The sequence below is a fragment of the Anomaloglossus baeobatrachus genome, chromosome 7, assembly GCF_048569485.1.
Source record: "Anomaloglossus baeobatrachus isolate aAnoBae1 chromosome 7, aAnoBae1.hap1, whole genome shotgun sequence".
NCBI classification, from domain to species: Eukaryota; Metazoa; Chordata; class Amphibia; order Anura; family Aromobatidae; genus Anomaloglossus; species Anomaloglossus baeobatrachus.
The window spans coordinates 203,369,538-203,397,223 of NC_134359.1; the positions used below are offsets into that span (position 1 = coordinate 203,369,538).

General features: G+C 50.8%; 2 protein-coding genes across 4 annotated transcripts in view; one reads left to right on the forward strand and one right to left on the reverse strand.

Annotated features, from left to right (window-relative positions):
• GTF3C1 (general transcription factor IIIC subunit 1) overlaps positions 1–7,055 on the reverse strand; it is a 213,968-nt gene extending 206,913 nt beyond the window's left edge. For both annotated transcript variants that reach the window (XM_075317874.1, XM_075317872.1), the window contains exons 1-2: positions 6,728–7,055; positions 87–278 (exon numbers count right to left, since the gene is read on the reverse strand). In XM_075317874.1, coding sequence (XP_075173989.1) covers positions 87–278; positions 6,728–6,948 — 413 coding nt within the window. In that variant the 5' untranslated portion in view covers positions 6,949–7,055. The remainder of the gene's footprint in view (positions 1–86; positions 279–6,727) is intronic.
• Positions 7,056–7,326: 271 nt separating this feature from the next.
• Positions 7,327–27,686, forward strand: part of KATNIP (katanin interacting protein) — a 379,833-nt gene continuing 359,473 nt past the window's right edge. For both annotated transcript variants that reach the window (XM_075317875.1, XM_075317876.1), the window contains exons 1-5: positions 7,327–7,437; positions 9,217–9,275; positions 10,949–11,022; positions 14,059–14,219; positions 15,774–15,850. In XM_075317875.1, the coding sequence (XP_075173990.1) occupies positions 7,431–7,437; positions 9,217–9,275; positions 10,949–11,022; positions 14,059–14,219; positions 15,774–15,850 (378 nt within the window). In that variant the 5' untranslated portion in view covers positions 7,327–7,430. The remainder of the gene's footprint in view (positions 7,438–9,216; positions 9,276–10,948; positions 11,023–14,058; positions 14,220–15,773; positions 15,851–27,686) is intronic.

A 27,686-nucleotide genomic window follows, 5' to 3' on the forward strand; every position in this document is an offset into this window, starting at 1 on the left:
ACAATCCCTTTAAATCATATACAGTCATACGTAATAAGGAGGAGATCTAAGGTGCGGCTTCTGTTAGAAAGTAGTGAGATACTCACCTGTCAGTGGCAGCTTCACACGTGACAGACTCGGTTTTCAGAAGCTCGGTAACTAAAATCCGCTCCTGAAAATATTGGCAGGAGCCCTGGATGCCACTTTTATTCTCCGTCACAGGGTGATATGGATAGAGGTCTTCAGGCAATCCTACCAGAACTTTAACCGTACCGAGGTCAAATTCATCTTCCTCATATCTGGAAAAACAAACAGGAGAATATAAAGAAAACAAATGCCTTCCTTGTAACGGCACTGTTCACACCAACTGTGGAGATCACACCATGTCTGGATATCGGGAAAAGACTTCTGGCCGGTGACTACCAGTATGACCATATTTATCATTATGGTGCAAAGGAAAAGTGGAGCAGCTACCAACAGATACCAGTCCGGCTGCTGCTTCACAATGCACATGTTAAAGGGGACCGGACACCAGGATTCCCCTTGTCTAAGGCTGCTATTAGGTGGTCTGCCCTATAAATGTGCATTCATCGCTGGCCGGCAATGTGTGACAGCCGCTGCCGATGGTGGTCTTAGCATGTCCATCAGACTGCAGATATAGACACAGTGCAGAAGTGGATACTACCAGGTATGTCACGCCGCGATAAGAGCATGTGTAGAAACGCCGTCTGGAAGGTCTTAAGTCCTTCTCTCCAGCACAAACTGAAGACTCTGGAAATTTCTGTGTGAGGTGGAAAAAATGAGAAACCTCTTAGGCTGCTTTCACACATTCGGCTTGAGCTGTGCGTCTCAATCCGGCTGTGCAAGCTATGGAACGGATGCGGTGAAAACACCACATCCTTTGCATAAGTTTTTCCCATGCGGCCCGTCCGTTTTTTGCCGCTTGCGGCATGCTACTGAGCATGTGCAGTGGCAAAAACCGCATGCGGCGGCCGGATGCGGTTTTTGCCGCATCGCGCCGCATCCAGCCGCCATAGGCATGCATTGAAAAATGCGCCGCATCGGTCGAATGCGGCGCAATGCGGTTTTTTTTGCCGCACGAAAAAACGTGCCAGGCAACGTTCCATCCGGCCGCCGCATCGGCTAAATCTGCCGCATGCGGCAAAAAACGGACCGAACGCGAGCCCATGCGGCACTAATTAAAGTCTATGCAGAAAAAACGCAACCGGCAGCAAAAAAAACGGTTGCGATTTTCCTGCAAAGTGCCGGATTGTGCCGCATTGCAGAAACCGGAGGTGTGAAAGCAGCCTTAGAAGGAACATTCTCCTTCCCAGGTCAAATAGGATCTACTCCTGCTACATTGTGGACGAGAACAATGGGCCAGAGAGATATGGGCACGTAACCATGTCCTACTGGAGCCCGACAACCCAAGGCAAGGAGTGTCAAGAGAAAAGAGGGCCAGAACTGAAGTGTCCCTAAAGGCTACTTTACATGCTGCGACATCGCTAGCGATCTCATTAGCGATGTGAAATTCTAGATCGCAAGTGCGATCTGTCGAGATCACACATCCGTAAAATGACCCAGGTGCAAAAGATCGCACTTGTGATCTAGAATTTCACATCGCTAATGAGATCGCTAGCGATGTCGCAGCATGTAAAGTAGCCTTAAGGCCACGTGCACATGATCAGTATTTGGTGAGTTTTTTACCTCAGTATTTGTAGGTGAAACCAGGAGTGGGTGATAAATACAGAAGTGGTGCCCGTGTTTCTATTATACTTTTCTTCTGATTTATCTGCTCCTGCTTTTGGCTACAAATACTAAAGTTAAAAACTCACCAAAGACTCAACTCATGGCTCAAGACTCATGGCTTTAGGCCGTGGCCACACGGGGACTAATGCGATCCTCGCATGACACTTGGCTCACGCTGCCAGCACAGCAGGAGCCGAGTGTCATTGCAACTGAGGTCCGATCGGACCACAACTGCGGGGGGGCGGGCCGGCACTGAGGAGGGGAGGGCTGAGGTAAAACAGTGCTGCTATGATAGTAGCCTCAGTGGTGGTGCGGTATCGGAAGCATTGCCGCCTGCGGGGTGCACCTGAGCTGTGCACACCTGACCCGCAGACACAGGATGTTATACGCTCCTGCCCTGCCAGGCTGGTCGCCCCCTTTTGTGGTGACCTGACGGGAGATTGTGGCTGGTTATCACTGACTGCAGCACCGAGTCATATCTGTGAGGAGAACCAGATCATGAAGATATAAGATGGTGAGGCCGGAAGGCCACTGAGGGGACAATGCTGCTGCACATTGTGGTTACTGAGGTAATAAGCCCAGAGGATGTGGGAAAGGGATTAATATGGCGCAGAATTCAGTTCAGCTCCACAACAGGAACAGTTTCTCATGTGGCTCCTGGCTCCTTTGAGAAAATTAACTGCCATTCCTGCAATATCATTGTAACTGATTATTTTGTCTGATTGGTGGGGCTTATGGCCAATCAGCGGAAGCCTTTTTTCATAGTTACTGTGAGTATGTGGAGAGAATATATCCTATAGAGACTACTGAGCATCAGGTCAAAAAAAATCAGCATAATCACAAATATTTTCAATTATTGCAAAAGTTTATTATTTTGGAGGAAGCCCTACACGAAACGCGCACGTCGGGACCCATGGTTGTTGTGCTCGCTTCCTCCCCCCTTGATCAGGAATAAAATGGGTGAGTTACTTTGAGCTTTATTTGAGCATTCTTTACTTGAGACCTACTTGCCTGATCCATATCTGGCATTCTATGTGTATGGTGTTACTTTTAGGCTCTCTTCTGAGTACATGGCATGGGTCTCATGATCACATGGTGTAGCCAATCTATACTATAGGGTCACCTACACAGTATATGTACTGCAGTTTTGTTAAATAAAATAGGGTTATAACTATTCCTCTACTCTATATATTGTGCCATTTTCTTGACTTACTATATGGTGGATGGGAGAGAGTTATGTTGCATCTACTGACTACCTTGCACGTTAGCTCCTCTATTTTTGCCTTGTATTGTCTTCTATGTAACCAGTGCTGTAGTGACTGCTGTGACAGGGACAGCAGTGACCGTTGTGACAGGGACGGCAGTGACCAGTGCTGCAGTGACCATTGTGACAGGGACAGCAGTGACCAGTGCTGCAGTGACCATTGTGACAGGGACAGCAGTGACCAGTGCTGCAGTGAGCACTGTGACAGAGACTGCAGTGACCAGTGCTGCAGTGACCGCTGTGACAGAGACTGCAGTGACCAGTACTGCAGTGATTACTGTGACAGGGACTGCACTGACCAGTGCTGCAGTGACCAGTGTTGTAGTGACCAATGTTGTAGTGACCGCTGTGACAGAGACTGCAGTGACCAGTGCTGCAGTGACCGCTGCGACAGGGACTGCAGTGACCAGTGCTGCAGTGACCGCTGCGACAGGGACTGCAGTAACCAGTGCTGCAGTGACCAGTGCTGCAGTGACCGCTGTGACAGGGACTGCAGTGACCAGTGCTGCAGTGACCGCTGTGACAGGGACTGCAGTGACCAGTGCTGTAGTGACCGCTGTGACAGGGACTGCAGTGACCAGTGCTGTAGTGACCGCTGTGACGGACTGCAGTGACCAGTGCTGTAGTGACCGCTGTGACAGGGACTGCAGTGACCAGTGCTGTAGTGATCGATGTGACAGGCACTGGAGTGACCAGTGCTGTAGTGACCGCTGTGACAGGCACTGCAGTGACCAGTGCTGTAGTGACCGCTGTGACAGGCACTGCAGTGACCAGTGCTGTAGTGACCGCTGTGACAGGCACTGCAGTGACCAGTGCTGTAGTGACCGCTGTGACAGGGACTGCAGTGACCAGTGCTGTAGTGACCGCTGTGACAGGGACTGCAGTGACCAGTGCTGTAGTGACCGCTGTGACAGGGACTGCAGTGACCAGTGCTGTAGTGACCGCTGTGACAGGGACTGCAGTGACCAGTGCTGTAGTGACCGCTGTGACAGGGACTGCAGTGACCAGTGCTGTAGTGACCGCTGTGACAGGGACTGCAGTAATCAGTACTATAGTGACCGCTGTGACAGGGACTGCAGTGACCAGTGCTGTAGTGACCGCTGTGACAGGGACTGCAGTGACCAGTGCTGTAGTGACCGCTGTGACAGGGACTGCAGTAATCAGTACTATAGTGACCGCTGTGACAGGGACTGCAGTGACCAGTGCTGTAGTGACCGCTGTGACAGGGACTGCAGTGACCAGTGCTGTAGTGACCGCTGTGACAGGGACTGCAGTAATCAGTACTATAGTGACCGCTGTGACAGGGACTGCAGTGACCAGTGCTGCAGTGACCGCTGTGACAGGGACTGCAGTGACCAGTGCTGTAGTGACCGCTGTGACAGGGACTGCAGTGACCAGTGCTGTAGTGACCGCTGTGACGGACTGCAGTGACCAGTGCTGTAGTGACCGCTGTGACGGACTGCAGTGACCAGTGCTGTAGTGACCGCTGTGACAGGGACTGCAGTGACCAGTGCTGTAGTGACCGCTGTGACAGGGACTGCAGTGACCAGTGCTGCAGTGACCGCTGTGACAGGGACTGCAGTGACCAGTGCTGCAGTGACCGCTGTGACAGGGACTGCAGTGACCAGTGCTGCAGTGACCGCTGTGACAGGGACTGCAGTGACCAGTGCTGTAGTGACCGCTGTGACAGGGACTGCAGTGACTAGTGCTTTAGTGACCGCTGTGATAGGGACTGCAGTGACCAGTGTAGGAGTGACCGCTGTGACAGGGACTGCAGTGACCAGTGCTGTAGTGACCGCTGTGACGGACTGCAGTGACCAGTGCTGTAGTGACCGCTGTGACAGGGACTGCAGTGACCAGTGCTGTAGTGATCGATGTGACAGGCACTGGAGTGACCAGTGCTGTAGTGACCGCTGTGACAGGCACTGCAGTGACCAGTGCTGTAGTGACCGCTGTGACAGGCACTGCAGTGACCAGTGCTGTAGTGACCGCTGTGACAGGCACTGCAGTGACCAGTGCTGTAGTGACCGCTGTGACAGGGACTGCAGTGACCAGTGCTGTAGTGACCGCTGTGACAGGGACTGCAGTGACCAGTGCTGTAGTGACCGCTGTGACAGGGACTGCAGTGACCAGTGCTGTAGTGACCGCTGTGACAGGGACTGCAGTGACCAGTGCTGTAGTGACCGCTGTGACAGGGACTGCAGTAATCAGTACTATAGTGACCGCTGTGACAGGGACTGCAGTGACCAGTGCTGTAGTGACCGCTGTGACAGGGACTGCAGTGACCAGTGCTGTAGTGACCGCTGTGACAGGGACTGCAGTAATCAGTACTATAGTGACCGCTGTGACAGGGACTGCAGTGACCAGTGCTGCAGTGACCGCTGTGACAGGGACTGCAGTGACCAGTGCTGTAGTGACCGCTGTGACAGGGACTGCAGTGACCAGTGCTGTAGTGACCGCTGTGACAGGGACTGCAGTGACCAGTGCTGTAGTGACCGCTGTGACAGGGACTGCAGTAATCAGTACTATAGTGACCGCTGTGACAGGGACTGCAGTGACCAGTGCTGTAGTGACCGCTGTGACAGGGACTGCAGTGACCAGTGCTGTAGTGACCGCTGTGACAGGGACTGCAGTAATCAGTACTATAGTGACCGCTGTGACAGGGACTGCAGTGACCAGTGCTGCAGTGACCGCTGTGACAGGGACTGCAGTGACCAGTGCTGTAGTGACCGCTGTGACAGGGACTGCAGTGACCAGTGCTGTAGTGACCGCTGTGACGGACTGCAGTGACCAGTGCTGTAGTGACCGCTGTGACGGACTGCAGTGACCAGTGCTGTAGTGACCGCTGTGACAGGCACCGCAGTGACCAGTGCTGTAGTGACCGCTGTGACAGGCACCGCAGTGACCAGTGCTGCAGTGACCGCTGTGACAGGGACTGCAGTGACCAGTGCTGCAGTGACCGCTGTGACAGGGACTGCAGTGACCAGTGCTGCAGTGACCGCTGTGACAGGGACTGCAGTGACCAGTGCTGTAGTGACCGCTGTGACAGGGACTGCAGTGACTAGTGCTTTAGTGACCGCTGTGATAGGGACTGCAGTGACCAGTGCTGTAGTGACCGCTGTGACAGGGACTGCAGTGACCAGTGCTGTAGTGACCGCTGTGACAGGGACTGCAGTGACCAGTGCTGTAGTGACCGCTGTGACAGGGACTGCAGTGACCAGTGCTGTAGTGACCGCTGTGACAGGCACTGCAGTGACCAGTGCTGTAGTGACCGCTGTGACAGGGACTGCAGTGACCAGTGCTGTAGTGACCGCTGTGACAGGGACTGCAGTGACCAGTGCTGCAGTGACCGCTGTGACAGGGACTGCAGTGACCAGTGCTGCAGTGACCGCTGTGACAGGGACTGCAGTGACCAGTGCTGCAGTGACCGCTGTGACAGGGACTGCAGTGACTAGTGCTGTAGTGACCGCTGTGACAGGGACTGCAGTGACCAGTGCTGCAGTGACCGCTGTGACAGGGACTGCAGTGACCAGTGCTGCAGTGACCGCTGTGACAGGCACCGCAGTGACCAGTGCTGTAGTGACCGCTGTGACAGGCACCGCAGTGACCAGTGCTGTAGTGACCGCTGTGACAGGGACTGCAGTGACCAGTGCTGCAGTGACCGCTGTGACAGGGACTGCAGTGACTAGTGCTGCAGTGACTAGTGCTGTAGTGACCAGTATGACATGGACTGACCTGTTGCTTATCACTAATGGTTGCCGCTCTGTGGGCAGCTCGTAGAAGTGCAGCTCCGGATGACGCACCAGTGATCGCCATATAAGCTGCTTAGTGGCAGCATCAAGTGTGAGCGGGAAAGCAGGAACCCGGTCCTGAAGCCGCAGCCATAGAGCCGGCACAGTGATCCCGTCCAGTCCCTCCAGGGCCACCTCATCCAGCACCGCCTGCAGCAGCTCCATATCACTGCCCGGCCGCCAGCACCACCAAACCTCTGAATACCACCGATAGCAACCTCACAGTTCAGTCACCAGAGGCCGGTACACTTTTCTTTATTATTAGCTGTGCAACTTGAGCCATTTTGTTGAAGATACTTTTGCACAGACAAGTACCAGTAGGTCTCCAGAATCATGGCCGATGACGCAGGTGTGAGCTCCCGGAAGCACGGACACGAACAGCGCATAATTCTCAGGCTACAATCAGGCAGCTCAGTGATTGGATCCGACATACTTACTACTCCGAACAGCTAAGATTCCATAGGCTGTTGTAAAAAACAGGATTGTGATTGGCTGATCTGTTAAGGCTTGGTGTCTGGATGATTGTAATTGGCTGCTGTAGGGGCCATCTGTTATTGGTTGTTTGCAACTAGGTAACCAGAGAAAACATTTGGGCGCAGAAAATTCTGTTTTCATGATCGATAGCGGCGCCTCGTCCCGTCTGTATCATGCACAGTAAGTGATGGGCGCCGAGCTCCGGGGGTCCGTGGCCTGGCTGCTGCCGCTCCTGTGTCCGGATGAGTAGGGGGCAGCTCTGCAGAGGGTCCGGAGGAGTAGAAGTGATGGGGCTCGGGCTGCAGGGACGCTGCCCTCCCCTGATGGCAGTGCTGGGGCCGGCATTATATCTGTGCTGACCTGGTGTTCAGTGCCGGCAGACCGGCCAATTAGCTTCCTGGCGGGTATCAGCCCGCGGATGTGTGTGCGCTCTGCCCCCGCGGATGTGTCTGCGCTCTGCCCCCGCGGATGTGTCTGCGCTCTGCCCCCGCGGATGTGTGTGCGCTCTGCCCCCGCGGACGTCTCTGCGCTCTGCCCCCGCGGACGTGTCTGCGCTCTGCCCCCGCGGACGTCTCTGCGCTCTGCCCCCGCGGACGTCTCTGCGCTCTGCCCCCGCGGACGTCTCTGCGCTCTGCCCCCGCGGACGTCTCTGCGCTCTGCCCCCGCGGACGTCTCTGCCCTCTGCCCCGGCGGACGTCTCTGCCCTCTGCCCCGGCGGACGTCTCTGCGCTCTGCCCCCGCGGACGTCTCTGCCCTCTGCTCCCACGGACGTCTCTGCCCTCTGCCCCCGCGGACGTCTCTCTGCCCTCTGCCCCCGCGGACGTCTCTGCCCTCTGCCCCCGCGGACGTCTCTGCCCTCTGCCCCCGCGGACGTCTCTGCCCTCTGCCCCCGCGGACGTCTCTTCCCTCTGCCCCCGCGGACGTCTCTTCCCTCTGCCCCCGCGGACGTCTCTGCCCTCTGCCCCCGCGGACGTCTCTGCCCTCTGCCCCCGCGGACGTCTCTGCCCTCTGCCCCCGCGGACGTCTCTGCCCTCTGCCCCCGCGGACGTCTCTGCCCTCTGCCCCCGCGGACGTCTCTGCGCTCTGCCCCCGCGGACGTCTCTGCGCTCTGCCCCCGCGGACGTCTCTGCGCTCTGCCCCCGCGGACGTCTCTGCGCTCTGCCCCCGCGGACGTCTCTGCGCTCTGCCCCCGCGGACGTCTCTGCGCTCTGCCCCCGCGGACGTCTCTGCGCTCTGCCCCCGCGGACGTCTCTGCGCTCTGCCCCCGCGGACGTCTCTGCGCTCTGCCCCCGCGGACGTCTCTGCGCTCTGCCCCCGCGGACGTCTCTGCGCTCTGCCCCCGCGGACGTCTCTGCCCTCTGCCCCCGCGGACGTCTCTTCCCTCTGCCCCCGCGGACGTCTCTTCCCTCTGCCCCCGCGGACGTCTCTTCCCTCTGCCCCCGCGGACGTCTCTGCCCTCTGCCCCCGCGGACGTCTCTGCCCTCTGCCCCCGCGGACGTCTCTGCCCTCTGCCCCCGCGGACGTCTCTGCCCTCTGCCCCCGCGGACGTCTCTGCGCTCTGCCCCCGCGGACGTCTCTGCGCTCTGCCCCCGCGGACGTCTCTGCGCTCTGCCCCCGCGGACGTCTCTGCGCTCTGCCCCCGCGGACGTCTCTGCGCTCTGCCCCCGCGGACGTCTCTGCGCTCTGCCCCCGCGGACGTCTCTGCGCTCTGCCCCCGCGGACGTCTCTGCCCTCTGCCCCCGCGGACGTCTCTGCCCTCTGCCCCCGCGGACGTCTCTGCGCTCTGCCCCCGCGGACGTCTCTGCGCTCTGCCCCCGCGGACGTCTCTGCGCTCTGCCCCCGCGGACGTCTCTGCGCTCTGCCCCCGCGGACGTCTCTGCGCTCTGCCCCCGCGGACGTCTCTGCGCTCATATACAATACAAAATGTTGTGTTATTTATCCAAAATATTATAATTGCAGGTAAATCCATGGGAAATGATAAAAGAAAACAATCCAAGTGTAAGCCAAGCAGCGTAGTGGTAAGTGATTGTGGCCATTCTGGTCCCTGTGGCCAGCAATAGACAGAGCGGAGGAGGCGATGGGTGCACAGGTCTGTGGGACAAGGGGCATTAGAGACCTTTAGTAATTTATGTCCCTAGGATTCGGGGTGTCCCACTGTGTGATTACCGGCTACCCCAGTATGACTCTCCATCCACAAATAGCTGGCAATCCTTGGTGAGGAACGTCCAGTGGGCTCCAACGCCCCGGAGGAATACAGAGCTGTGCAGAAGTCTTAGGCAGGTGCGGAAAAATGCTGCAAATTAAGAATCATACATAGAAGGGATAATAGTTTATTTTTATCAATTGAGAAAATGCGAAGAGAAATCTAAATCACATCAATATTTGGTGACCGCTCCGTCTTCAGTATACTTTCTTCTAGGTTCACGTACACACAATTATTGAAGGATCTTGGCACTGAGGTTATTCTGAATAGCTTGGAGAACTGTCCATCAAATGGCCCCATAGAAATGCATGGTTAGCGCGAAACGGCCGTAGTCCTGGGGGAGCTCGCACCCAGCTCTGCCACTGCCTTTCTATGCACACCTTTATGTATAAATAAATCCTTTTTTAGAGACCTTGGAGTGGAGCCACTTTTTCTTCTTCTTTGGATAATTCTTCAAACATTCTTCCTTTGCAGCATCTTTTCCGCACCTGCCTCCAGTTATGTTTCCATTATGCAACAAATCTTTAAATCCTTTTGTCTTTTCTGAAAAACTGAAATGTGCACGTAGCCTTAAAAATGTTACCTACCTCTAAAGGATGAACAGGGGCGAAGCATTAGAATTGGTGTATAGAATGGATGTGCCACTTCTGGGGCAGCTGTGGCCTGCTATTTTTAGGCTAGGGATGACCCAATAACTATGGGCTAGCCTAAGCATACCAGACCCCAGCTGTTCTCTTTACCTTGTCTGGTGATCCAATTTGCGAAGGAACCCACATTTTTTATTTATTTTTTTTAAATACTATATATACTGTATATATATTATTCATTGTAAAGCAACAGTGTGGGCTGCCCTGTTTTTGTATTACCAGTTAAGGTAGACCTGCAGCTGGCTACCAAAATTAAGGGGAACCTCCCTTTTTTTTTTTTTTTTTTTTTTTTTTTTTTTTCTATTATTGAATTTGTGGCTAAATCAAGGCTAAAGACCCTATAGTGCCACATGATAAGCACTGAAGGGTGCAAGATTAGAAAATGCAGAGGGATGGGACATGATATATGGGTTTTACATCTATCTATCTATCTATCTATCTATCTTTGGACAATATGTAAAACTCCAAGTTAAAAATGCACGTCAGTGTTCCACGTGTGTTTCTCGCACCCATTGACTTGTATTGGCAAGGGACGCCGGCATTTGCAGCATGCTGCGATTTACACGCCAAATTTTGCAGAGGGAAAACTAGCAAATATGCTCTGCTCTATTGTTTAACATAGTATATTGTGATATTTTTTTCTTTATTGCATTGCACTCGCAGATTTTATACGCAGATGTGCCTTAACCCTTATATTAAGTGTTGTGTTGAGGAAGGAGACCGAGCACTCGGAGGAAAATGAGCGGCTCAAGTGTCGGCTGTGTAAACTCATGGAGCGCTGGAGACTCCCTGCGCTGCCCCGATGTCTTGGTTTTCACCTACTTATGTTCTTTATCTGCAGAATGAAGTGGCTAATCAGATCGATTTTGATGAGAAACACGATGAATATTTAATTTATCTTCAACAAAAAAACAGGTGAGAACAGTAAAGACTAAATATTTGGGAAAGGGGACCAGTATTTCCTAATAGACCCCCAAACACCGGCATCATCTACACATACACCAGACGATGACGCCATGCTGATCTGCGAGACCAGATTTTTTTGCATTGATGCCACATCTGCTATTAGCAAGTTTGGAATCTGTTATTCTCCTGAAAAACAGGTTGGAGGGGGCCGGGGACCTGTATTTCATGATGACTGGCTGCCTATAAAGAGTACCTGTCACTTTCTTCCTTTTGCGCTCCCTAGCCCTTACTAGCACCATTTAACAGCAGACAAGTTTAGGTCTCCATAGACGTAAACTGGGTTCGGCGTCTGGGCTCATGTTCGGGTTGAAGTCTGATCCCGATCCAGACTTTTTTTTTTCCCCAGACATCTGCAAGTTCGCCCATCTCTTATCAAGGAAGAAAATGGGGATTAGCGCAGGACAGTTATGCTTACCGAGTGTTCCGCACAGCTATCACACTGCTTCTGGGTCCACTAATTAGCTGTTATGCATATTCACTGCTTCCCCCGCCCCACCCTCTGTGGAAGCGTCTGTGATTGGTTGTAGTCAGACTCCTGGCGTGCCATTGTCTGTGATTGGTTGTAGTCAGACTGCTGGCGTCTGTGATTGGTAGTAGAGTGTAAAAATAAATAAATAACTGGAAAAATAGCATAAGGTCCCCCATATTATGATTCCCAGCGCAGATAAAGCAGACAGCTAAAGGCTGCAGCCTCAAGCTGTGTGCATTATCCTGGCTGTGTATCAAAATATGAGAGATGCCATGCCGCTTTTTTAAAATTCTTTAAATAAATAATAATAATCAAAAATCAAACAAAAAACGACATGCAGTCCCTCCCAATTTTGATATTCAGCCAAGACAAAGCGGACAGTTGGGGGCTGGTTTTCTCAGGCTGTGGAGGCCCCATGGTTATTCGGCCCCCCCAGCCTAAAAATAGCAGCCCGCAGCCGTATTGGAATTGTTGCATCCATTAGATGCAACAATTCCAGTGCCTTACCTGGCTCATCCAGATTGCCCTGGTGTCGTGGCAATCGGGGTTGTATAAGGGGTTAATGGCAGCTGTGATTTGTCAAAAAATCACAGCTGTAATCAAGCCTGAGTTTAGTAATGGGTAAGGGTCTGAGACCCCCCCCCATCACTAAACCTGTAATTCAAAAGAAATAAACAGAGAAATATCCTTAAAAAAATAACAAAAAAACACCCACTTTATCCAATTTATTAACCCCCAATACACCCCTGCACGTCCGACGTAATCCACGCAATGTCCCATGACAATCTCGGCTCTGCTATATCCTGAGGTCGCAGTGTGCGGTGACATTGGAAAACCTGACCGATCACTGTGATTTCCGAGGCACACTGACAGAGCCGCAGCTCTGAGTGGTGATGTCACTGAGTTCACATCAGATCGCTGCTGGAGGTTCCCACGGTACCCCAGCTGTGACCTCAGGTAAACTGACTGCTGCTGAACTCACTGAACTGAGTGACCTCACCTCAGGTGAAGTCATTGACCTCCATGTCAGATTACCAGATTAGGCAATGTGGGTACATTGAGAATTTGGGTGCATACATTTCTGCACCAAATCTGCATCCCCTGCCAAAAAAAGGCACCAAAACTGTATCAAATGATTGCGGTATCTGTGTGTTTCTTTTTGCCAGGAGATACAGATTTGGTGCAGAAATGTCTGCACCCAAATGCTCAATGAGCACGCATTGCCTAATCTGGTAATTTGGCATTGAGTTCAAGGAGTTCACCTGATGTTACAGGTGGCCGTTCCCACAGAATCCCAGCTGTGACCACAGGTGAACTCACCTCTGCCAAACGCATTGAACTCAGTGACCACCTCAGGGGAAGTCATTGACCTTAATGTCGGATTACCAGATTAGGCAATGTGTGCACATTGAGTATTTGGGTGCAGACATTTCTGCACCAAATTTGCATCCTCTGACAAAAAACGCAGCAAAACTACATCAAAATGCATGCGGTATCTGTGGGACTAGCGTGAAAGTCTTCAGCAGAATCCTTGAAGTGTCCATTAATTTCTAACCAATCTAATAACACCATAATCATCCACCAAAGTAGTCAAAGTATATTGCAAAAATAAGCCTATGGAGTCCGTGTTTGTGTGAAAACTGAATGTAATGGATTTTTTTTAATATTTTTGAAAGTATATAAAAATAATCTTTTGTTTTTCAAACAATTTTACTTTTGCAGACTCGTGCAATCATTCATAATTCTTCTAAGTATCCATTGGGCGTGTTGGATTTTTTTGACAGATGATCAGCTCTGGCGGCACCAGTGGCTGAGAAAGAATCCAATTTTGATCATTATACTCTGATGTGTATGGGTCATTCACATTCTTTTGGCCCATTAGTATCTAATGTGCTCGGGGAACTAAAGTGACAGAGCTCAGGCGGCAGTTTAGTGAATTCTGATTATGACGTTTTCAATTCATATTGTGAAATTCTCAGAAAATGTGTGCTAGAGTCCCTGGCAATGCATGCAATGTAACATGTGTAGGCCAGCTGTGACATATGTGATGTAACACATGAAGACTTTGCAATAAGACATGTAATATAGCACATGAAGACTAGTCTTTAATCACTCAGAACTGGTACCTCTCGGCTGCCTCCTTCTTCATCACTTTATATTAATCATGCAGCACTTGTCCCTGTACATACAGTTCTGAAGACACAAAGGCCGTCTGTGCCGTAAGGGTCGGACAGAAGCCGGAGGGGTAATACTGACCGGCAGGAGCGCTGTGACGTACCATGTACAGTATTTCTAGACTTTCTAGAAGCCGTTGTCTGGTCTCTGTGTTCTCGGCTCCCATTCATACAGTTTTCGCTGTCTCTGGTTTAGTCTGCTCGTGGTTCGGGCAGCATTAATTGCCTTGAAGGTTCCTTTTAATAGATCAGATAATGGTTGGGGCAAAGCAGGTCACCACTTTCTTTGTTCTGTGCCCGTCTTTGTGATGTTTCAGTGAACTGACCTGGTTCTATTCTTAGGGCACTGAATAGTTTCCGAGTGAAGGATCCCACACAAGTTAAGCTGGAACATCTGGAACAGGGATTTTCTCTGTACATAAATGGAGCAAATGCTGATTTGAAGAAACCGTACAGCACACAGGATTTAGCCAGAGCAGGCTTAAAAACGCCAAAAGTCAAAGGTGAGCATTGGTTATGTGGCGGCTGCCTGTCAAGCTTTCCTCCAAGATGCATGTAAGCAGATACATATGTCGCGCCCAGGGAAGGGGGTACTCTGTCCCGGGCGGTTGCAAATGGGGAATGTCACTCTGGTGGCTTTTGCCCGGTTCCGTGCCCTGGGGCTTTTTTTGTAAAAGGGGAGTATTTACAATGGAGATTAGAGTTAATGTTCGTGACGCCACCTCCGGGTTGCGGTTAAAGGTGTAGAACCGCCGCTGCTGAATGTGGGTACTCCCAGAGCTGGTGGTGATTACAGCAATGGTGTTAGGCCCTCCGCAGGTAGGGCCGTGTCTGGGAGATGTGACAGAGTAATAAAAGAGACCACACCAGATTGTCTTGAACAGTCTCTACTCACTCAGGCTCTTGGATTACTGGTTCAGGTCCCTTGGAGTATCAGTGCCAATGTAGTGGCCCAGGTTGCTCTGTCCTAGTTTACTGCTGATGCCCCCAGATTATTTGGTTTGGTAAAGTCTTTGAAGGTGTCCCCACCGGGCAGTTATTTATCAAGCCGTGTAGAACTGGCGCCTGATCTAGGGCCCTGTACCCCGTGCATGCTCTGGTCCCAGCGATACTTGTCTGTACCTGCCGTGGCGACCTCTCTCCCGTGCTCCCGGGGTCACCGCTGCACAGACCCAGCTCCGACGCGTCCGCACACCTCTCTGTGCGCTTCACTTCTCTCTACTCTATGCTGACCCCTCCCACCAGGCTGGCTAATCCCGGGACGCGTTCCTTCCATGGTGACCATCTCCTTATATGGTTAACCTCTATGCCCGGTGTGGAGTGGAAAACTAGGATTTTGGTTGTGCTTTGGTGGTATCTGCATTGGTACCAGGGGGTAGGTCCTGCATCCCCAAGACAATGCAGTTCCTTGTAGTGCCCTGAGTGGCTCAGGGGCGCTACACATACACTGCACTGATTAGACATTGTTACACAGCTTGCATCTGCCTGTAACCGCAGGAAGCGGACCTAAGCTAAGCTATGATTGCTGCTGTTAACCATTGCTGCTGCTATGCAGTTGACAAAAGCTCAAGCTGGCAACAGAGCAAAATCCTAACACTGAGCATATTGCATGCAATCATAGACTCTCCTCTCATAAGGAAAGTTCCTCATAAGGAGGAACTTTCCACCTAACACCCCCTGTCATAGACGTCTCACATAGGCGTCTCACCTAGCCAAATCGGATCCCTTGCTTTGCCCTGATGAGGGCTTCTTATCCTCTACAGCAGTGGTTCCCAAACTCTACAGGTCCTGTTTTCTGGATTTCCTTAATATAGCACAGGCAATGCCTTGATAATGATTCCATCACCTGTTCAATAGTAAGGAAATCCTGAAAACATGAATTGTTGGGGGCCATGAGGATTGGAGTTTGGGAAACACTGCTCTACAGCATCTATGTGTCCAAGTACATAGCTGTCCACAAAGTATAGGGGCTGTAGATGGCAAATGAGCCAACATTTTTATATTAAACTGCCCTTCCTTATATTTATATATTTATACAAATAATATTTGTTTTGAAGATGATGGATTTTCTGTTCTTCCCGGGAGGAGGAATCGTACGGCTCCTGGCAAGATTCAAAGGAAAGCATGGATACAGGTGAAAATAGAATTCCTATATTGATACAAGATAGACCATATTATTATTAGAGATCTTACATGGGCGAGGTTAGAGGCATAGTTCCGTTATTCCTCTCGAGGCTGTGAGTACTGCGGGTGACGCTGTGAGCACTGCGGGTGATGCTGTGAGTACTGCGGGTGACGCTATGGGAGCAGCGGAGAGCGGCCGTGCTGCTTCTGTAACTCCGTACAAGCTGTGTACTGGAGAGCCTGTTAGGATAGTCTTTTAGAATGAAATAATGAATTTGATTCTGCATCTTTAAAGGGTCTCTGTCAGCACAGAATGACTGTTCACACCAAGTACAGGCGCTCATGCATCATGGCGGGGCCAAACATTTATGTGCACCTTTCCATCTGCAATTTTCTTCAGCGCTCTATTGGGAGACCCAGACGATTGGGGTATAGCTACTGCCCTCCGGAGGCCACACAAAGCACTACACTAAAAAGTGCAAGGCCCCTCCCCTTCTGGCTATACCCCCCCGTGGTATCACGGGTACTCCAGTTTTCAAGCTTTGTGCGAAGGAGGTCAGACATCCACGCATAGCTCCACAGATTTTAGTCAGCAGTAGCTGCTGACTATTTCGGATGGAAGAAAAGAGGGCCCATATAGGGCCCCCAGCATGCTCCCTTCTCACCCGTGGATGGTGTTGTAAGGTTGAGGTACCTATTGCTGGTACAGGGGCTGGAGCCCCACATGCTGTTTTCCTTCCACATCCCCTTGTAGGGCTCTGTGGAAGTGGGATCCTGCCGGCCTCAAAGCTCTGACGCCGGGCTCCATCCACAGACCCATAGAACCTGGTGGATGCCGAGCAGGAGTACCATCAGGGACATGGCCCTGCATCATACAGGTACTCTGTGTCCCCGGCAGGCACAGACACACTCCGGGCTGGCTGGGTGTTGTAGTGCGCCGGGGACCGTAACGCTAGAGCTAGTGTTCCTACAGTTTAACTGGGGGACTTTTTTCTGTGTGTGGGAACGCAGCGCCGACCCCCGCTGGACCGGCGGCGCTGCTGTGACTTTTAGTTCGCCGGGGACACGCCGACCGCGCTTTTACGGCGGTGGCGTTTATAAATCTAGTCCCCGGCTTTTGCGGCCTAGGACGCCGGCAGCTCCGATTCGTTCCCGCCCCCACCCTGTCAATCAGGGTAGGGGAGAGACGCTGTTTCACGGCAGCGACGAGGGCTGGAGCCTGATTTACATGCTCCAGCCCTCTCACTAGGCACAGAGGGAAGCAGGCTTCCCGCTCTTAGCCAGGAACGCCCAGGGCCCGCCCCCCCTCCTCTCTCAGGACGCCGGCAGCCATTACATGCATGTCTGGCTGGAGGAAGGACGCAAGGCTCTGGGAGACCTGGACTAGGGGGCTTTGGAGATCACACACCCGCTCTTAAGCGGGCGGTAAGCGGCTTTTCAGCTGGCCCCTCTAGTGCCTCAGTGTGTATTAGTGTACTGTGTCACTGGACATATATATATTTCCTTATTGCTTGCACTGTGAGGTCGCTTCCTGGCTGTATACCCAGATCACTCTGAGGAGGCAGCAACATGTCGTCCGCAAAACGCAAGGCTGCCAAGGCTAGGGCTGTGTACACTGCGTGTGCTGCATGTGGGGCTGCTCTACCAGCAGGCTCCAAGGACCCCCATTGTGTGCAATGCTCAGATCCGGTGCTGCTTCGCCAGCCGGAGTCAGGAGAGATAGTGACCCAGGCTGAGACGCCTGTAAGTCCTGCCCCGGTGTCAGGGACAGACTTTGCAGTTTTTGCGGATAATATGTCTGTGACTATGGCAAAAATCCTTGAAACTTTGCAATCCATGCCTGGGGCTCAGTCTATGGACACGGCGAGGTCTCTGTCCTCTAATCCCCCTCAGTTGGATTTAATCCAGACTGCAAGGGGGTCCCCGGCTTCACAGGCTGAGTATTATGACTCAGATGATAGCCCCAGCCACCCTAAGCGAGCTCGCTGGGAAAGACCCTCAACGTCATCACACTGCTCAGGGTCTCAGCGCAATCAGTCTCCCTGTGATGCGTCTGATGAGAGTGATCAGGAGTCTTATCCTGGAACCCCTCTCAATCTGGATACCCCGGATGGGGACGCCATGGTAAACGATCTTATCTCAGCCATCAATAGACTGTTAGATATTTCTCCCCCAGCCCCTTCAGCAGAGGAGGCAGCTGCAGAGCAGGAGAAGTTTCGTTTCCTCTATCCCAAGCGTAAATTAAGTGCTTTCTTGGATCACTCTGACTTCAGAGAGTCAATCCAGAAACACGACGCTCATCCAGAAAGGCGTTTCTCTAAACGTTCTAAGGATACACGTTTTCCTTTTCCCCCTGATGTGGTCAAGCGCTGGACCCAGTGTCCAAAAGTTGACCCCCCGATTTCCAAACTTGCAGCTAGATCCATAGTTGCAGTGGAGGATGGCGCTTCACTTAAGGATGCCAATGACAGACAGATGGACCTTTGGTTAAAATCTGTCTATGAAGCTATCGGCGCGTCGTTTGCTCCAGCATTCGCAGCCGTATGGGCACTCCAAGCTATTTCAGCTGGTTTAGCAAAAGTGGATGCTATCTTACATCCAGCGGTGCCGCAAGTGGCGTCCCTTACCTCGCAGATGTCCGCGTTCGCGTCTTACGCTATCAATGCGGTCCTAGAATCTACCAGCCGCACCTCAATGGCGTCCGCCAATTCGGTAGTTTTGCGCAGAGCCTTGTGGTTAAAGGACTGGAAAGCAGATGCTGGTTCCAAAAAATGTTTAACCAGCCTGCCTTTATCTAGAGATAGACTGTTTGGCGAACCATTGGCTGACATCATTAAACAGTCCAAGGGTAAAGACTCTTCTTTACCCCAGCCCAGAACAAGCAAACCTCAGCAGAAAAAGTGGCTGCAGAGGTTTCAGTCCTTTCGAGGTTCGGGCAAGACACAATTCTCCTCGTCCAAAGGGACTCAGAGGACGCAAAGAAGCTCAGATTCCTGGCGGGCTCACGCGCGCCCCAAGAAAGCAAATGGAGGAACCGCTTCCAAAGCGGCCACCTCATGACTTCCAGCTCCCCCCCTCCGCATCTCCGGTCGGGGGCAGGCTCTCCCGCTTTTCCGTCATTTGGATGTCACAGGTCAAAGACCGGTGGGTGACAGACATTTTGTCGCGCGGGTACAGAATCGAGTTCAGTTCTCGTCCTCCAGCTCGGTTCTTCAGAACCTCCCCACATCCAGACCGAGCAGATGCCCTGCTGCAGGCGGTGGACTCCCTAAGAGCGGAAGGAGTAGTGGTTCCTGTACCGCTTCAGGAACAAGGGCGAGGGTTTTACTCCAATCTCTTTGTGGTTCCAAAAAAGGACGGCTCGTTCCGTCCTGTTCTGGATCTAAAGCTGCTCAACAAACATGTGCACGCCAGGCGGTTCCGGATGGAAACCCTCCGCTCTGTCGTGGCCTCAATGTCTCAAGGAGACTTCCTTGCCTCAATAGACATCAAAGATGCTTATCTCCACGTGCCAATTGCTACAGAACATCAACGTTTTCTACGTTTTGTGATAGGAAACGAACATCTTCAGTTCGTAGCTCTGCCATTCGGTCTGGCGACAGCCCCACGGGTTTTCACCAAGGTCATGGCGGCAGTGGTAGCAGTCTTGCACTCTCAGGGACACTCGGTGATCCCTTACCTAGACGATCTACTTGTCAAGGCACCCTCTCAAGAGGCATGCCAACTCAGTCTACATGCTACACTGGAGACTCTACAGACGTTTGGATGGATCATCAACTTTCCAAAGTCGAATCTGTCTCCGACACAGTCACTAATGGCGTCCCGGCACAACAACAAGGTCCCGGCATTCATGGCGAGGTCGCGCGATCAAAGAGCTCTGGCGGCAGACGCATTAGTTCAAGATTGGTCGCAGTTCCGGCTCCCATACGTCTTCCCGCCTCTGGCACTCTTGCCCAGAGTGTTACGCAAGATCAGATCCGATTGCAGCCGCGTCATACTCGTCGCCCCAGACTGGCCGAGGAGATCGTGGTATCCGGATCTGTGGCATCTCACGGTCGGTCGACCGTGGTCACTGCCAGACCGACCAGACTTACTGTCCCAAGGGCCGTTTTTCCATCAGAATTCTGCGGCCCTGAACCTGACTGTGTGGCCATTGAGTCCTGGATCCTAGCGTCTGCAGGATTATCTCAAGGAGTCGTAGCCACAATGAGACAGGCTAGGAAGTCAACGTCTGCTAAGATCTACCACAGGACGTGGAAGATTTTCTTATCTTGGTGCTCTGCACAGAGAGTATCCCCTTGGCCATTTGCATTGCCCACCTTTCTTTCCTTCCTGCAATCGGGGTTGGAAAAGGGCTTGTCGCTAAGTTCCCTTAAAGGGCAAGTCTCGGCACTGTCTGTTTTTTCAGAAGCGTCTAGCACGTCTTCCTAAGGTGCGCACGTTCCTACAGGGGGTCTGTCATATTGTGCCCCCGTACAAGCGGCCGTTAGATCCATGGGATCTGAACAGAGTACTTGTTGCTCTGCAAAAGCCGCCCTTCGAGCCTCTAAAGGACGTTTCCTTTTCTCGACTGTCACAGAAAGTGGCGTTTCTTGTCGCGATCACATCGCTTCGGCGAGTGTCTGAGCTGGCAGCTTTGTCATCCAAGGCTCCTTTCCTGGTGTTCCACCAGGACAAGGTAGTGCTGCGCCCCATTCCGGAGTTTCTCCCTAAGGTCGTATCCTCGTTTCATCTTAATCAGGATATATCCTTGCCTTCCTTTTACCCTCATCCGGTTCACCGGTATGAAAAGGACTTACGTTTGCTAGATCTGGTGAGAGCACTCAGAATCTACATCTCCCGAACGGCGCCCATACGCCGTTCCGATGCACTTTTTGTCCTTGTCGCTGGTCCGCGCAAGGGATTGCAGGCTTCTAAAGCCACCCTGGCTCGATGGATCAAAGAACCAATTCTAGAGGCCTACCGCTCGGCGGGGCTTCCGGTTCCTTCAGGGCTAAAAGCCCACTCAACCAGAGCCGTGGGTGCGTCCTGGGCATTACGTCACCAGGCTTCGGCTCAACAGGTGTGCCAGGCAGCAACCTGGTCCAGTCTGCACACTTTCACCAAGCATTATCAGGTGCATACCTATGCTTCGGCGGATGCCAGCTTAGGTAGAAGAGTCCTGCAGGCGGCAGTGACATCCCCGTAGGGGAGGGCTGTTTTTTGCAGCTCTAACATGAGGTATTTCTTTACCCACCCAGGGACAGCTTTTGGACGTCCCAATCGTCTGGGTCTCCCAATAGAGCGCTGAAGAAGAAGGGAATTTTGTTACTTACCGTAAATTCCTTTTCTTCTAGCTCTTATTGGGAGACCCAGCACCCGCCCTGTTGTCCTTCGGGATTTTTTTTTTTTTTTTTGTTGTTTGCGGGTACACATGTTGTTCATGTTGAACGGTTTTTTCAGTTCTCCGATGTTTCTCGGAGTTAATTTGTTTAAACCAGTTATTGGCTTCCTCCTTCTTGCTTTGGCACTAAAACTGGAGTACCCGTGATACCACGGGGGGGTATAGCCAGAAGGGGAGGGGCCTTGCACTTTTTAGTGTAGTGCTTTGTGTGGCCTCCGGAGGGCAGTAGCTATACCCCAATCGTCTGGGTCTCCCAATAAGAGCTAGAAGAAAAGGAATTTACGGTAAGTAACAAAATTCCCTTCTTTCCTTTTGCCACCCTCTTGTCTTACTTCATCAACAGCTCTGGCTTTATAGAGTCAGAGGAGAGAGGAGATACATGGAAAACAACCAAGTGGGAAAGTGCACTTAAAGGGAAGCTGTCACCAGATTTTCATGATTATAAAGTACAGCCAGAACCTTTAAGCCCTTATATACAGTAATCTAGTATGCTGTATGCAAGTCCTCAATCCCCTATGCAAGACCTAAAAAAGACCTTTTATTATACTCATACAGTGTGTTCTGGTCCAATGGGCATCTCTGGTCTTGATCCGGCGCCTCCTCTCGCCTTCCTGCTGATGACTCGTCCTACATCATCCACACCGTGTCCCCTCCCCCATCACACTCCTGCACAGATGCACTTCTATCTGCCCTTCCAGAGGCAGAGCAAAGTACTGTGCTTGTGCTGGCTTTACCTATGGGTTATCGGTTCTCTTTGGCCTTTCCCAGCTCATGAGCTCTACAGTCATGGCCAAAAGTCTTGAGAATGCTACAAATTCTAATTTTTACAAAGTCTACTGCTTAAGTTTCTCTAATGACAATTTGCATATACTCCAGAATGTCATAAAGATTGATCAGCTTAACAGCAATTACTTGCAAAGTCAATATTGGCTAAGAAAATGAACTTCAACCCCCAAAACACATTTCAACATCATTGGATTCCTGCCTTAAAAGGAGCAGCTAACATTGTTTTAGTGATTGTTCCATTAACACAGGTGTGGGTGTTGATGAGGACAGGGTTGGCGATCAATCAGTCATGATTAAGTAAGAATGACACCACTGGACACTTTAAAAGGAGGCTGGTGCTTGGTATCATTGTTTCTCTTCAGTTAACCATGGTTATCTCTAAAGAAACATGTGCAGCCATCATTGCTCTGCACAAAAATTGCCTAACAGGGAAGAGTATCGCAGCTACAAAGATTGCACCTCAGTCAACAATCTATCGCATCATCAAGAACTTCAAGGAGAGAGCTTCCATTGTTGCCAAAAAGGCTCCAGGGCTCCCATGAAGGACCAGCAAACGCCAGGACCGTATCTTAAAACTGTTTCAGCTGCGGGATCGGACTACCAGCAGTGCCGAGCTAGCTCAGCAATGGCAGCAGGCTGGTGTGAGTGCTTCTGCACGCACTGTGAGGCGGAGACTGCTTGAGCAAGGCCTGGTTTCAAGGAGGGCAGCAAAGAAGCCACTTCTCTCCAGAAAAAACATCAGGGACCGACTAATATTCTGCAAAAGGTACAGGGAGTGGACTGCTGAGGACTGGGGTAAAGTCATTTTCTCAGATGAATCCCCTTTTCGATTGTTTGGGACATCTGGAAAACAGCTTATTAGGAGAAGAAGAGGTGAGCGCTACCACCAGTCTTGTCTCATGCCAACTGTTAAGCATCCTGAAACCATTCATGTGTGGGGTTGCTTCTCAGCTAAGGGAATAGGCTCACTCACAGTCTTGCCTAAAAACACAGCCATGAATAAAGAATAGTACCAGAATGTCCTCCAAGAGCAACTTCTCCCAACTGTCCAAGAGCAGTTTGGCGCCCAACAATGCCTTTTCCAGCATGACGGAGCACCTTGCCATAAAGCAAAGGTGATCACTAAATGGCTCATGGAACAAAACATAGAGATTTTGGGTCCATGGCCTGGAAACTCCCCAGATCTTAATGCCATTGAGAACTTGTGGGCAATCATCAAGAGATGGACAAACAAAAAACAACAAATTCTGGCAAAATGCAAGCATTGCTTATGCAAGAATGGACCGCTATCAGTCAGGATTTGGTCCAGAAGTTGATAGAGAGCATGCCAGGAAGAATTGCAGAGGTCCTGAAGAAGGGTCAACACTGCAAATATTGACTTGCTGCATTAACTCATTCTAACTGTCAATATAACCTTTTGGTACTCATAATATGATTGCAATTATATTTCTGTATGTGATGTAAACATCAGACAAACACAATTAAAAACCAGAGGGCAACAGATCATGTGAAAAAATAATTTTGGTGTCATTCTCAAAACCTTTGGCCATGACTGTACAATACTTTGCTCTGCACTCAGAAGGGCAGAAAGAAGTGTGTCTGCACAGGAGTGTGATGGGGGACACTGTGTGGATGACATAGGACACGTCATCAATATGAAGGAGGACAGATATTGAACGGAGAGGGGAGGCGCCGGATCAAGGGCAGAGACGCTGGATCAAGGGCGGAGGCGCCCCTTGGACTGGACCTTATTGTATGGGTGTATAATAAAAGGTCTTTTTTTGTGCCCCCTGTGTAGGGAATTGGGGACATACAAACACACGTGGTCAAAACTGTTGGCACCCTTTGTTTAATGAAAAAAACCCACAATGGTCACAGAAATAACTTGAATCTGACAAAAGTAATAATAAATTATAATAAATTAAAAATCTATGAACATGGACAAATGAAAGTCAGACATTGCAGCTTTTCTGCTTCCACAGAATTTAAAAAAAAAAAAAAAATTAAAACTCATTAAACAGACCTGGACAGAGATGATGGTTCCTTCCTTAACGTAATATTTGGTTGCACAACCTTCTGAGGCAATCACTGCAATCAAGCGATTCATGTAATAACCTATAATGCAAAATGAGTATAGGGAGCCAAATAATTCATGCAAAGAAGTAAAAGTCTTTATTTTAATATTGTTAAAAGAATTGTTTAAAAAGAAGAGGACACTAACAGAAAGTCCAAGGTTGTCAACACAAAAATGCTTGTTCCAGTAATAAGTATTACATAAATATTTTGCAATATCTAGGTGCACAGAGATTCAAAAAAGAAGTAAAGATCCCGGTGTATACATGGAAAAATAATATCGTCAATCCAAGCATGGGGCACATGATAAATTCAAAAATTCTGCATAATATATGCTAGAAAACAAAATCTAAATAATTGTAGGACACAAACAAAATTGTTATTTTGGTGCCAATGGACATGCACCAATCTGAGGACAGACACTTTTTATGGTCAGAAGGGCTAAATGGATATTGCCCACAAGAGGCAGACAAATGACATTGCTCTAAAGAAGACCAATGAAAGATCACGTCCTTGGAAGTCACAGGAACATCAAGCTGCTTGGAGATGGTCTTATACCCTTTACCTTTTAACATGCTTGTTAATTTTTCTTTCTAATCTCCTGAGACAACTCTTTCCTTCGCTTCCCCTGGTCCATGTTGAGTGTGGTACACACCATGTCGTCAAACAGCACAGTGAGTATCTGTAGCCCTATATACAGGCCCAATAACTGATTACAAGATTGTAGTCACCTGTGATACTAATTAGTGGAAACACCTTGATTTAACATATCCCTTTTGTCACATTATTTTCAGGGTTACCATCATTTCTGTCCAGGTCTGTTTCACGAGTTTTTTATTTTTTTACAAATTCTGTGGAAGCAGAAAAGCAGCAATGTCTGACTTTCATTTGTTCATTTTCATAGATTTTTAATGTATTACTACTTTTGTCAGATTCAAGTTATTTCTGTGATCATTGTGGGGTTTTTTTTCATTAAACGAGGGGTACCAACAATTTTGACCACGTGCATTCAGTATACCAGAATGCTGTAAAAGAGGGCTTAAAGGTGCTGGCTCTAATTTATATTAGGGAAAGCCTAGCGACAGGTTCCCTTTTAAATGTTTGGCCCCGCCATGATGCATTGAGCGCCTGTATTTCGTTTGAACAGTCATTCTGTGCCGATAGAGACCCTTTAGATCAGTGTCAGAGGCATGTCAGAGGCATGAGAGCCACCTCTCTGCAGCCGACGCTGGTTTTCAGCTCGGTGCGCTTGATCAGAAGTCCCCGGATAAACCTAGGTGTATTTTCTTGATATTTTATGTGATATACCAACACCAAGTGTGAAGTGTAAAGGAAATGATAGATGCTTTTTCTTCATCGTTCCTTATGGGAGACCCAGACCATGGGTGTATAGCTTCTGCCTCCGGAGGACACACAAAGTACTACACTAAAAAGTGTAGCTCCTCCCTCCTAGCATATACACCCCCTGGATAACCAAATATAGCCAGTTCAATGCTTTGTGTTCAGGAGGCACACATCCACATTCATGCATTCTCATCTGATTTTCATTTTAAAGAGTTTGAAGAAAAGCGGGTCCAAGCCTGGACTCCCGGCATGTCCCTTCTCACCCCACTGTGTCGGCGGTGTTGTTAAGGTTGATTTCAAGGCTGGAGCCTTACATGCCGCGCTCCTTCACCATCCCTCGGGCTCTGGCTTGAAGTGGGAGCCAGCACGGTTCTCACTGCTTTGCAGGAGATATCTTTACTGGGGGCTCGGACGCTACCTCCATGTGCCCCATTGATCTGACCGAGGGTGACGCAGATGTGAGTTACTTGATTGCGTCCATTAATTCTGTACTGGACCTCGATCCGCCAGCATCAGAGGAGCAACCCTCTCTGGCAGAAAAGCACCAGTTTACCTTGCCTAAGAGAACAAGGAGTGTGTTCTTTAACCACTCCAGTTTTCAAGCCCCTGTGTCCAAGCCCAGAGCCTGTCCTGACAAACGCTTTCCAAAGCGTGGTTCTGACGACCGTTATCCTTTTCCACCAGAGGTGGTCAAGGAGTGGGCTCACTCACCAAAGGTATACCCTCCGGTGTCTAGACTCTCAGCCCGGACAGTTGTATCTGTGGCTGATGGCACCTCACTTAAGGATCCCACTGACCGCCAGGTTGACCTCCTGGCCAAGTCTGTCTATGAGGCGGCAGGGGCCTCGTTCTCCCCATCCTTTGCAGCAGTGTGGGCTCTCAAAGCCATCTCTGCTTCCCTAGAGGAGATGCATTCCCTCACTAGGGACTCTATGCCTGAATTGGTTGCCTTAACTTCCCAGGCTTCAGCCTTTTCAGCCTACGCCATGTCTGCCATGCTGGAGGCCTCTCACCGCACTGCGGTGGCCTCCGCTAATTCCCTCGCTATCCGCAGGATCTTGTGGCTTCGACAGTGGAGGGCAGATGCTTCCTCAAAGAAGTACCTTGCTGGGCTCCCATTTGCTGGGTCCAGGCTGTTCGGTGAACAACTGGATGAAATAATTAAGGAGGCTACTGGCGGGAAGAGTACTTCCTTGCCACAGACTAAAACCAGGAAACCTGTCCAGGGCAGGAACCAGTCGAGGTTTCGTTCCTTTCGTTCCACTTTGGCGACGTGTGGTTTTAACACGTCTCCGATCAGTGGGTGCGGGATATCATCTCCCACGGCTACAGGATAGAGTTCTCTTCCAGCCCGCCAAACAGATTTTTTCTGTCAACTCCCCCCTGCTCCAAGGCCGCCGCCTTCTCTAAGGCCGTGGCATCCTTGCAGGCCAGCGGAGTGATTGTACCGGTTCCCGCCAGGGAACGGTTCAGAGGTTTTTACTCAAATCTCTTCCTAGTCCCCAAAAAGGACGGTTCCTTCCGGCCCATCCTGGATCTCAAGCTTCTCAACAAGCATGTTCAGGTGCGGCACTTTCGCATGGAGTCTCTGCGATCAGTCATTGCCTCAATGACCCAAGGAGATTTCCTGGCATCCATCGACATCAGAGATGCCTATCTGCATGTGCCAATTGCAGTTTCACACCAGCGTTGGCTACGTTTTGCAATCGGAGAGGAACATTTCCAATTCGTGGCTCTCCCCTTCGGGTTAGCCACGGCCCCTTGAGTATTTACCAAGGTCATGGCAGCAGTGGTTGCGGTTCTGCACCTCCAGGGGTTGGCAGTGATCCCTTACCTGGACGACCTTCTAGTCAAGGCTTCATCCAGCGCAGACTGTCAGCGGAGTGTCTCGCTCACTCTCGCCACTCTTGTCCAATTCGGGTGGCTTGTCAATCTGCCCAAGTCCACTTTGACCCCGACCCAAGAACTCACGTACCTAGGGATGCAATTCGAGACTTTGCCGGCACTTGTCAAGCTGCCCTTAGTCAAACAGCAGTCCCTCCATCTGGCGGTGCGCTCTCTGTTGAGGCCCCGCCGTCATTCCATCAAGCACCTCATGCAGGTGCTGGGTCAAATGGTGGCGTCAATGGAAGCGGTTCCCTTTGCCCAGTTCCATCTGCGTCCTCTGCAGCTGGACATTCTCCGCTGTTGGGACAAGCGGACTTCTTCCTTGCACAGGTTGGTGGCTCTGTCGCCACAGACCAGGAGCTCTCTTCAGTGG